Source organism: Macrobrachium nipponense, chromosome 6 (assembly GCF_015104395.2).
Source record: "Macrobrachium nipponense isolate FS-2020 chromosome 6, ASM1510439v2, whole genome shotgun sequence".
NCBI classification, from domain to species: Eukaryota; Metazoa; Arthropoda; class Malacostraca; order Decapoda; family Palaemonidae; genus Macrobrachium; species Macrobrachium nipponense.
In genome coordinates, this window is record NC_061108.1 from 125,779,263 (window position 1) to 125,791,762 (window position 12,500).

The 12,500-nt window shown below is 35.6% G+C and overlaps 1 protein-coding gene across 1 annotated transcript in view; it reads right to left on the reverse strand.

Annotated features, from left to right (window-relative positions):
• The window catches only part of LOC135216631 (uncharacterized protein DDB_G0271670-like), a 15,163-nt gene that overhangs the window by 1,940 nt on the left and 723 nt on the right, over positions 1 to 12,500 (reverse strand). Inside the window, exons 2-3 of the mRNA XM_064252014.1 lie at positions 1,774 to 1,829; positions 884 to 1,063 (exon numbers count right to left, since the gene is read on the reverse strand). Of these exons, the coding sequence (XP_064108084.1) occupies positions 884 to 1,063; positions 1,774 to 1,829 (236 nt within the window). The remainder of the gene's footprint in view (positions 1 to 883; positions 1,064 to 1,773; positions 1,830 to 12,500) is intronic.

Here is a 12,500-nt window from a genome sequence, read left to right on the forward strand (position 1 = left end):
TTATGAGTAGTTGAGGCATTAATGGAATTGTTGCAAAACATGAATTGGCGATTGTAGACAACAATGCAATTTATGAGCACCGTGTGATATTGATATTACTATTGGACATAGAACATTCAAAGCATATTTCTGACTCGTTATCTTTGACGTTTCGGTACAAATCTGACACCATTTTCGAAAAGTAAGCTGAAATGGAGAAAAGATATGGATAGGGTAATAGCAGATAAAATATTACAATTACAAAATCCAATAAAGATTTGAGGATATAAAATCTAAGAATTGAAAGAAAAATGTAAAAAAACTTTTTTTTAATTAATTTTTTTTTAGATTTTTCTGTGAATTCTGAGACATTTATTGTAATTTGTATTTGTAATATTGTATGTACTTTTACCTTATCCATGTCTTTCCTTTAGTTCAGCTGAGTTTTCGAAGGTGACAGATTTATACCGAAACGTCAAAAATAAAGCTAGATATATGCTCTGGACGTTCTTCGTCCTAAAATTCATCAATCTATCAAATTCTACCCCAGTTACGACTTGATGTTACTTGAATAGCTGCAGTTTCCGGAGAAATTCTTTGATTCGGGTGGAAAATACGACATTTATATATCACCTATTCAACACTCGTTCACATTCTTAACGAATAACTGGTCTAAGTCGTTTTCCACTTCCAAAGGCTGTAGAATCTCCTCCACAACTCACCAGGGACGTAAGGCGATAAAATCCTGGATTAGTAAATGAATCCAGGATTTTATTCTCGCGGCTTTTCGGTTTTCGTTTTTCTGGAAGCGTTGCTTCACCGGTGACCTTTGCGTTGGCCTCGGAAAGGAGCGATTTGGTATCCCTTCACTTTTATGTTCCTCTTTTATCTCGAGGGCAACAACTTTTGTTCCTGGCCAAGTAACGACGCCTGAAAGTTCCTTGAAAATACCGGTGGAGGTGAAACATCCTTCTTCTTCTGCTTCTCTTCTTCTTCTTCTTCTTCTTCTTCTTCTTCTTCTTCTTCTTCTTCTTCTTCTTCTTCTTTCAATAAATTATCGACACTTCGACTTTCGAAGTTTTCTCTGATAATTGGGATTGCGTCGAGATTTGGTTTTATCTCGTCAATATATTATTTTATGCTTACAACTCCCATTAGTCACAGTGTATGGAAAAGGACAAAGAATTCGATGAACAATTTAGAAAAAAAGGCAGCACACACGCGTTGCAGAATTGTTATCAAAGGCAGACCAAAGATTGTAGTAGATTTATCAATACCATGAAAAATGATGCCTACAGGACGTACAACAAAATCTACTGCTGGTAGTTGTCAGCACCTACGAAAATTTGAGTATAGAATTTTTCAATATATGCAAGTGAAAGACACATCCATACCTCAAGCAGTTTTACTTATCTTTTGTGGTATTTATCAGTTGAAGGTATTTAAAAATTGTTGCTATTCATGGCTATAGCTCTTTTCTGTCACTCGCGTATAGTGAAGTTTTATCTTATTCCCATTTATAAAGTCTAAATAAACATTGCCTTTTCTTTACTTGCTTTCAGTTCCACGATAATCTTTCATACACAATATTTAAGATATTTATATCTCTAACCCTCTTCTGTCACTCATATTGAGTGAGCTTTTATCTATTCCCATGTATAAGGTCTAAAAAAACATAGCCTTTTCTTTGCTTGCTTTCAATTCCACGATAGACGATGTAGTAGCAGTAGTTAGATTAAGCCAAGCTTATGCTGGCACGGGCTCTTGCCGTAACTGTGAATTTAACAAGTGTACCTGTAAACTAGATCCCTGCGGTTGACGCCATATAAATCAGCATAATTTGTTTGCAACTGTAAGGGGAAAATGCAGGCCGCATACTTTTCAAATTGCCACGCAGATGGTGTAAGACCGCACGAAATTGGAGTAAATACAGAGCATTCGTGGATAATAACCGCGCTTTTGTCGTTCTTTACTCTCCTCTGCTTTTATTCCTTCGAATGATAGGGCGGTAAAGAGGTGTGCATTGTATATGCATGCATACATGCATTAATGGGCAATTTCATAGGGTGTCAACGCTCATTACACAAACAACTCATTTACACAAGTGTTCAGTCAGCCTTCCATGATCACTGAAGTTTAGCCGGTTGTCTTCTTACAAGAACAACAACTTTTTACTACCCTGTTGCACATTGGAACGAGAATAACCAAATTCACTAATCGATACTAGCCCCACAACAAAACTAATAAAGTAAAACAATTTATTCATGTCTAGGCAAACGGGCGATATATATATATATATTAGGGCTTGTGCCTTGTATGATAAGGCGCCCTATGAGGTAATGTTAGACTAGCGATAATCTTACGCTAAGTCGGTTGGTATTGCACTTCCATCTTCAATGGAGTGTCTGGGGGTTTGTAGATCACTTACGAAGTCGGTATTATCTTGTTAGTTATTACGACGATGTGTTAAACTCATGGTGAGGAGGTTCTTGTAGAAAACACGAAATATAAAAATATATGTATTCTTCTGAAGTTTTACATGCTGAAGATCAGATATGATTGTACAAGTCTTCTAATAACGATAGCTTGATCGCTTCTGCCAATGATGATGGCTAATCCTATTCCTCTACATGATAAAGCTTAGGTAAAGAGGTACAGGTCTTCTAATGACGATAGCTAACTCTGTTCTCCTCGTCTACCATCTCTGTTACAAGTTATGAAGGAACAGACAGTAGTTCGAACATATGAACATACATACAAATGACATAGTTTCATACGAACACAAAATGAGACACGCTACAGATCACGTAGGCCGTTTGAATTATAGGTCGGGGTAGTTGTCTCAAGCAGGGAGCTTGGACTAATGTTTATAAACAATTGAATGACTACAGGTGACGGCATGTTATCTTAGCCTACATACTTATTGTATACGTCATCTTTAGCGTCTCTAGTCTGATCACATTCCTGCAAGCAATCTTTTATATATATGGACTAACATTCCATATTTTTATTATGTAAACACTTACTATATATATATATATATATATATATATATATATATATATATATATATATATCGGCTCTAGTTAACCACCAGGAATGAAAAGGCATTAGTAGGAGAGAAAGTATTATAGCAGCGAATCCCAGTAAGTAGGAGGACGTGGGAAGGAAAGGATAAATTTCATGTGAGAGAAATAGGACGATAGACGAAGTAATTTTCTCTCCAAGTTAGAAATAGTGTAGCTTGACATTTTCGTCCGCTGAGGTTCCATTCTTTTCCGTTTTCCTGATAAGTCCTCTTTAATTAAGCCCTAAGTAGAATGGTGGCGCCATCATTTACAGAGGGAGAACGATTTTCTGTTGTTATTCACTTTCATTTTTAGTTTCCTGTAAAAGAAAACTATTGAGATGGCTTTGTCTATTCGTCCTCAGATCTTAAAAACTACTGAGGCTAGAGGGCTGCAAATTGGTATGTTGATTATCCGCTCTCCAATCATCAAACATAAGAAATTGCAGGCCTCTAGCCTCGTTAGTTTCTAATTTATGATAAGGTTAATGTTAGCCATGATCGTGCGTCTGGCACCGCTGTAGATGCCAACTACGTAGGCTACCACCAGGCCATGGCTGAAAGTTTCATGTGGCGAGGCTGAGAGTTTCATGCAGTATGATGCGCTGTACAGAAAACTCGATTGCGCCGAGGAATATTTGGAGCATTTTTCACTTTTTTTTTTTTTTTTTTTTTTTTTTTTTCACGGTTCCAGGTGGTGGTGTTCTCAATGTTGCTGTTACTTTTTATTGCTGGTTTAGTGCAGTTGTTGATGTTACTTCGACTATGACGACACTCAGACGTTGTAGTTGATGCAAAGGTGATGCAGTCGTCCTGTTAACATGTTATCATCCTCCTCTCTCTCTCTCTCATTCTCTCTCTCTCTCTCTCTGTTCTAACGAAAATCTACATTTATAAAAACACACACACACACACACACACGCGCACACACACACACACACACACACACACATATATATATATATATATATATATATATATATATATATATATATATATATCGAACTACAAATGTCCTTTAATATCTAATTCGCTCTACCTCGGAATTAATATATTTTCATATATGTTTAACCGAGGGGGAATTTATTAAGCGATAATAGAATTGGCGATCGACAGACGCGAACCACCGACCTCTCAATTCTAGGACTGGCAGTGAAGCCCCAAACCACCACGCCACCGCAAGAGATATAAGTTTATGCCGCCTCCCACCTCGAATACCTGCCGCACGTAGATATTTTTTTGTTTTTGTTTTGGAGACTGCATACACCCATCTCGTTCTCGGTTGCGTGGTAGTGCTTTTGCCCGCACGTAGTCATTATATAAGTCTATCACGTTACCGAGAACGAGATGGGTGTATGCAGTCTCCAAAACAAAAAATATCTACGCGCGGCAGGTATTCGAGGTGGGAGGCGGCATATACTTATATCTCTTGCGGTGGCGTGGTGGTTTGGGGCTTCACTGCCAGTCCTAGAATTGAGAGGTTGGTGGTTCGCGTCTGTCGATCGCCAATTCTATTATTGCTTAATAAATTCCCCTCGGTTAAACATATATGAAAATATATTAATTCCGAGGTAGAGCGAATTAGATATTAAAGGACATTTGTAGTTCGATATATGTATATGAATCATGGTAATGTGATAGACTTATATAGTGTATATATATATATATATATCATATATATATATATATTATATATATATATATATATATATTTATATATATATATATATATATATATATATATATATATATATATATATATATATAGTGTATGTATATGGGCATACACACACATCTATCATGAGAGTATAATCTTCACAGGGCATGAACTAAAAGGTAAACATTAAGCAAAACGACTGGTAAAATTGTTCTGTTACAACAGAATTCCATCTAATAAAAGGAGCCCATAAAAACGCAAAAATATAGAAAGTAAGTACTATAATTCAGAGACTGCTGTCTCTCTCGTCTACCTGAAGAGAGAGACATCAGTCTCTAAAACAGTATTTTCTATATTTTGGCGTTTTTATGGGCTCCTTTTATTAGATTACGCAAAGCAGATAAAAGCCATAAAATGCCATGTTGTGCACTAAACGAAAAACGTAGTTTAAACAAATGTTGCATGGAACGAGATGTGTATTTCTGGTGATAGAAGTTCACTCTCGACGTGGTTCGGAAGTCACGTAAAGCCGTTGGTCCCGTTGCTGAATAACCACAGGTTCCATGCAACGTAAAAGCACCATACAAATAAATAAACAAAAAAATACCTTTTTAGGATGCTGGCGAAGACCAGATGACATCCCAAACATCAGGGAGTGACAGGAGCAGGTTGTCGAGATTCTGGAATTTGAAGCTTTTCGTCGGAATCTGCAAAATCAGAAGGAATCATATTACTGAAAATTCACTTTGGAAAAGCTAAATGGCAAAGGGTAAACCCTGAATGTTGCATTATATTTTTCCTCGCAAAACCTTTCCTGTGAGAAGGATGTTTTTGATGCTCCTGATATATAGAATACTTAAAAAAAAAAAAAAAAAAAAACATTCACATCGAATGCGAAGAGAGTTGCAGCCAGTGTTTCCAAAACTATTTTCCATATAAACAAAATAATATGCAATTTTATTTTTTAGGTTATCTTGTAAACTAAGCGTATTGGCAATTGGGTTATCGAGTTATATATCAGTGGCTCTGAACTCGTTTCAAATAATGGACCACCAGCCCAATATAAAAAAAAAAAAAATGTGGACCATTTATTTTTTGAGCAACGATAAATAAAGCCATGAATAACAGCATGTAGATTATCGTTATATTTACTGAATAGGATTAATGCAATAAAATGAATTGTCAGTTATTTATCTGGATCAAATTCCTCTTACTGCATTTCGGTAAATTTAAGGATATAGGTTCCAATCTCCAGTTCATTATCAAATATAGTCAACTTTCTGTAGACTGCCCAAAATGTCGCCATGGACCGCTCGCTAGTGGTCCATGGACCACCAGGTGAGAACCACTGTTAATATATATATATATATATATATATATATATATATATATATATATATATATATATATATATATATATATATATATTATATATATATATATATATATATTATATATATATTTCGAAGCCTGTTGTTAGCTCATTCTTTTATATTTACGATAAACCTTAGTCCTGATTTTCCTATACTTATCTTCCAGTACATTGTGTAATTCAGTTATTGTTGTCATTGTTGCCCTTTTATATATATATATATATATATATATATATATATATATATATATATATATATATATATATCAAAGTATTTATTACTATTCGGTTGTAGACTCCACTTCCCATTTGAATGTAATTCAGTTATTGTTGTCATTGTTGCCCTTATATATATATATATATATAATATATATATATATATATATATATATATATATATATATATATATCAAAGTATTTATTACTATTTGGTTGTAGACTCCATTTCCCATTTGAATGTAATTCAGTTATTGTTGTCATTGTTGCCTATATATATATATATATATATATATATATATATATATATATATATATATATATATATATATATCAAAGTATTTATTACTATTTGGTTGTAGACTCCATTTCCCACCCATTTGAATGTAAAGGTTAAAGTTCGTTCAATAAATTTATTCATTTGTGAATACTTTTTTTTTTCTTTTTTTTTGCTAAATTATACTGGGGTTCGTTTACCTCTGTTTAAGATCTGACCTTCCATTAACTGCGAGTGGACGAGTTATGATTTCGTAATAAGCTAAATGTAGTTTTTAAAATGGGTTCAGAAAATTTCTTGTAAATTTGGGTTTAATTTTTTTGTTTTTAGATAGGATGTTCATGATTTAAAAATGGCGTCCCCCGCTAGAATGAAAATTAACAAGTGAATGTGTCCTTTGTTTTATAATATACATATATATATATTGTATATATATGTGGATGTACAGTGTGTATTTATATATATGTATATATATATACATATATATATATATATATATATATATATATATATATATATATATATAGAAGGAGAGAGAGAGAGAGAGAGAGATTAATGCAAGTGAATATAACTGCACTCTCATCACATTGTTCGAGGATTCTTTTATAGTGTCGATCTCAACGAGACGAAAGATTATAAAAAAAGACATGAGCAAAAGAAAGATGAAAAGAGAGGAAGCAACTTTAAGAAAAGACAAAAGAAATAAAAAAAAAAATTCCATGAGAATAAGACCTCATTTTCAGATCCAGCAAATGGCGAGGGACGAGTCATTCATTATAAAAAAAAGAAAAAGAAAAAAAAAAGCCGGACATTTCTCTTCTGATTTACTTCATGCTCAGGTGTGTAAAAACTAATTAATTGGATTCGTTCGTTAATTAGGTGATCCTTTGAGAGGTTTTGCTGTCTGTCTGTGTGTCTGTCTCTTTGTCGTAGAGAAGCGGAGATAACTATATTGGTTAATTTTGATTATTATGTCATTAGAACCTTTGTATGTATAGTCGTCTCCATGAAGAACGTACTTAGAGATTAGTGTCTCCTTCAGTCACAGCAGATTTAGCCCCGTAGGTGGGTAGTGCCGTCAGTGGACCTCATGCAGTACACTGTAGGCATTACTTAAGGTTCTTTGCTGCGTGCCTTCGGCCCCTAGCTGCAACCACTTTCGTTCCTTTTATTGTACCTCCTTTCGTATTCTCTTTTTTCATCTTACTTTCCAGCCTCTCCTAACAGTTGATTCATAGTGCAACTGCTTTTCAAACATATTACAGTCAATTTCCATTTTAGCGCTGAATGACCTCATAGGTCCTAGTGCTTGGCCTTTTGCCTAAATTCAATATTCAACTCAGTCTGCCTCCAGCACCCGCAGGGGTAAGACGTGTTCTCATGACTGCCTGGTATCCGAGGGAACTCAACTCAGAGCAGATTTAGTTATCGGTTATTTATGTGTAAATGTGTTTCCATGGTTCTTAAAAGTAATTTTGATTGATGTTAAGTAATAAAAACCTTTGTATGTAAGGTCGTTTCTATGAAGCAGTTATTTGAGAAATTAGTATTTTCAGATAGTCAGGGCAGATTCAGTTATTGGATATTTATATGTGAATGTGTTGACGTGGCTCTTAAAAATTTGCAGTAGTCGAGGCTGAGAGAGAGAGAGAGAGAGAGAGAGAGAGAGAGAGAGAGAGAGAGAGAGAGAGAGAGAGAGAGAGAGAGGTTTAGGCTTCTGACTCGCTTTGTTCGTCTCTCTCTGTATGTTATTCCATATTTTAAAAAAGATTATAAAAAAATTCGTTTGAATTTTTACGGATACTTTTACCAGAGGTGTCTCTCGTCGCTGGTAACAAGGGAGTCGATTCTGGAGTTAAAATTTAACTATTGGGGAGATGGGACTTTCTTTTTTTGGTGGGGGCGGGGGAGGGGGGGTGGCGTAAGGATGGGAGTTGTTTCAGTTTTTGGGGAGGCGATTTGGTATGTTTGGATCGCATAGGCTTCTTCCAAATTCTCTAGGCTTAAAAACCAAAACCCTACAGACCATGACATTGAAATTTATTGACCTAATTGTAAAATTTATCAGTAAAAACAGTCTGACTGGAGAATGTGTTTCCTCTTGATCATTATGATAGTGTTGTTTTAGATTTAGCTGGCCTTATGCCAGCACGGGTCTTGCTCTTAGAGCAGCCCGTAACTATGGTAGTAATAGGGAATATCCACGAAAGAAGATTATTATCTGGAGTAGAGTCACCCACTGACTGGTTTAATGAAATTTCATCCAAACCCGTTTATTCGTTCTCGAGAGATTTAGTTAACAGACGCGCACAGATAAGCAGAGGCTTCGTAAGGAAGTGTATCAGATAAATAAAAATAGAGCAGACCTACTGAATATTTATAATGACCAGTTAAAAAAAGTAATTTAGTTTGTAGGTGACATCTGTTTTCCCAGCTATCCCTTCTGCGTCCACAGTCGATGATTATATAGTTGTTGTGACGGTTCTTCAGTGAATTATATGCAAATTGGCATTTTTTACTGATGTGGAAAACGAAAAATGCTGCCGTTCCCAAGAACGAAAACGAACTAAAATGCTCGTGAAATAGTAATGAAAATATGGTCAATATCTCTAAATTATTCTGCCATTAAGCTTAGCCACACAAACCCCTCCCCCCACCCCCACCCATCTTCAAACCCCCCCCCCCCCTCATTACGGCTTTTTACATATTTTTCTGTTTCAGATAAATGGCAGAGAGAGAGAGAGGATAGTGTAGATGGTAACCGATCATCGTCGGTAGTAGTTCTAACAATAGAAGAGAGAGAGAGAGAGAGAGAGAGAGAGAGAGAGAGAGAGAGAGAGAGTAGTAGGTTTAAGAATAGAAAAGAGAGAGAGAGAGAGAGAGAGAGAGAGAGAGAGAGAGAGAGAGAGAGAGAGTACAGCACGATAGCTTAGAGACAATAACCGATCAACGTCAGTAAAAGGTTCAACAAAATTCTTCGAAATAAAAAAAAAAACGAAACAAAAAAATACAGTTGATATTCCTGCATGAAACTTCCCCCTGCTCGTTTTCCATACTGTTTTCATATTACTATTTACTGTAATTACACGAAACCCAGTGGAACACAATTACACGAAACCCACCGTGAAATGGAAGCTAATGAAATTCCGGGGGAACTGATTTAAAACTACGTTTACGAAATTAACTGTTTGTTGTAGGCAAGATTGCAGAGGACTAGGAAAGGGTAAAAGAATTCCCACAGCAACAAGTAAACTTATATCTCAACAATATATTTGTATATGTAAATGAGCTTTTCAAGAGTTACGACTCTTTTAAGGCGTTTGGTTTAGAATACTAACAAAATCTCTCGAGTTTTTATAGAATTATAAAATATGAGGGAAAAGTAATATATAACGCAGAAAAATCTTTATGGTAAGATACTGCCACGTGTTTAGAAATAGTCAATTAAATCAAGACATCTGGTAGCAGAAGGCAAACAAAATATAGTTCAAACATAGTATTATATATTAATAATGATAGTAGGAATATAGACCAACCACAAAAATAGCTATAGTTTAAAAGCAAAAATACGTAAGTAATGATACCTGTTGTATAAAAAACTCACCATCGTTTTGAGCGCCTCAGTGGCGTGATCGGTATGGTCTTGGCCTGCCACCTCGATGGCCGCGAGTTCGATTCTCGGACACTCCACTGCAGGGTTAGAGATGTGTATTTCTGGTGATAGAAGTTCACTCTCTTACGTGGTTCGGAAGTCACGTAAAACCGTTGGTCCCGTTGCTGAAAAACCACTGGTTCCATGCAAAGTAGAAACACCATACAAACAAACAAAACCATCGTTTTGAAGGGATATTTTGAATGCGTTTTTTTTGTGTGCGTCAAGTTTCTTGTATTCTCATTTTTGTTATTGCAGTCGTGCAATATTTTGTTGGCGCAGTTTTAACTGCAGATTTTTTCTCTGTTATTCCATTGTTGCTAAAGTTATTGCTGCTATTCCTGGATTTGTTACTGGTTTTACGGTTCAGGGAAAAAAAAATGTTTTTTGATCTGAACAGAAACGAAATGAGCGGAAAAATAACAGAAATACTTGAAATCTTGTTAAAATAGAACATGAATATATATTCATACTTTACTTTTCGACGTGAAAATGTCGGTAATTTTAATAAAAAGGAATAAAAAAGGAAACAGCTCTTAGCTATATACTATTGAATATTGGTCATGTAGGAAGATTTTAGTCTTCGAGACAATATAATGTTTGCATCGTAAACCTTCATAAACAGAAGAAACCAGAAACAGTATATTATTATGAAAGCTAACAAGAGTAAACCTTCAGAAATAAGCTACAGCGACCTACTCTGTCGTTTCCATAGAAACCATTTTTTTTCTTTACCTCCTGCAACGTTTTCATGATTAAATAACCAGGTGACGGGATTATGACCTATTTGTTATACTAGATCCCTGCTTCTTTTCAGTCTGCTACCTTCCATTATGAGTATCTAACGAGCACCTTACTTCCAGCGAGAGCTTAGACTTGTGTTTTTGTCCTCGGCATAATATGAAGATCACCCGGCGTCACTCATTGTCTCCTTGGTGGGGGGGGGGGGGGGGGGGTTGTATGAAGCTTTCGTCTTGTTCTTTGGCTGGCCCTTTCAGGTTATGGTCTTGTTTCATGGCTGCTCCTTTCAGACCATGGTCTTGTTTCATGGCTGCTTGTGAATGGATTATCACGTCGCGTCTTCTCGACATTCTCTGCTAAGGTGGAAAGACATCAGACTGCTTTTGAATTTCTGAAGATTTTTTCTTGTATATATTCCTCAGACTTTTCCTAACTTATTGGTGAAGGGCTCAGTGACTTAGCACTTGATGGGGGGGGGGGGGGGTGGGGGGGGGGCGGTGGATGGGGCGGCAGTGGATGCTGGTTTATGATAAAATCCCTCCTGAAGATATAGGGAGCTGAAATTTTTTATATCTTGGCGATGCCCTCTCAGCGTGGCTTGGTAGGAATACACTGAAGTATTATTTTAAGAGGTTAAGACATCTGCAGACATAGATTAAGTATATATATATTTATTATAGAAATAGTATATATATATATATATATATTATACATATATATATATATATATATATATATATATATATATATATGTATATATATATTACAGTAACATATATAGATAGGTAGACACTTTTAAGGTGTAATAAAACATAAAATCTTTTACCACTGTGTACACAATGTCAGTCGATCTCGCCATGTTCCAGGTTGAAAATTTCAAGTTACTTCAGTTTTTTTTTTTCGATGTTCTAAGAATAAACTTAATCATCTAAAACCACTGCAGCAAAAGTCAAACCGAAAATCCAGATGAACGTATTTCACCAAGAATGAAATGGTCAGAGAACAAGTGTTACAGGGAATCTGTCGTTGAACAACTCTGGAGAAAATGATAATACTACAGCGTTCCAGTCTCATCAACTGCTTAATCAAGAATGTGTTCGGTGTCAGTCAGCTGGAAAACCGAAGAAAAATGCACGTGCTTTGTTTCTTCTTATCAGAGTTCGTCCTTAACGATGTCTGGTAAAATTTGGTATACTGTAAGATCTTATTTTGTTCATAGCTTTATACCGTGACCCGTTTACGTTAGGTGAAAACATTCTGGATGAACGCAGAACGTTTATTATTTATATATTCTTCTTTTCAGAAGGTCAATATATTAGACTGATCTTGCGATATGGATATATACATACACCAGCATCAACCTCCATCATGCTTGCACATTGCAAAATCCGTCTTCCAGTTCATTCGAACATTAATGAGTCTTACTAAATTTCCCATCTAATTAATATATAAAAAAGGAAATGACTGCCAAATGCTCCTTGAGGCGTTCCAGTTTCAAGTCCTAGGAATCCTGATACGGTTCCATGGGAGGTGACTCTG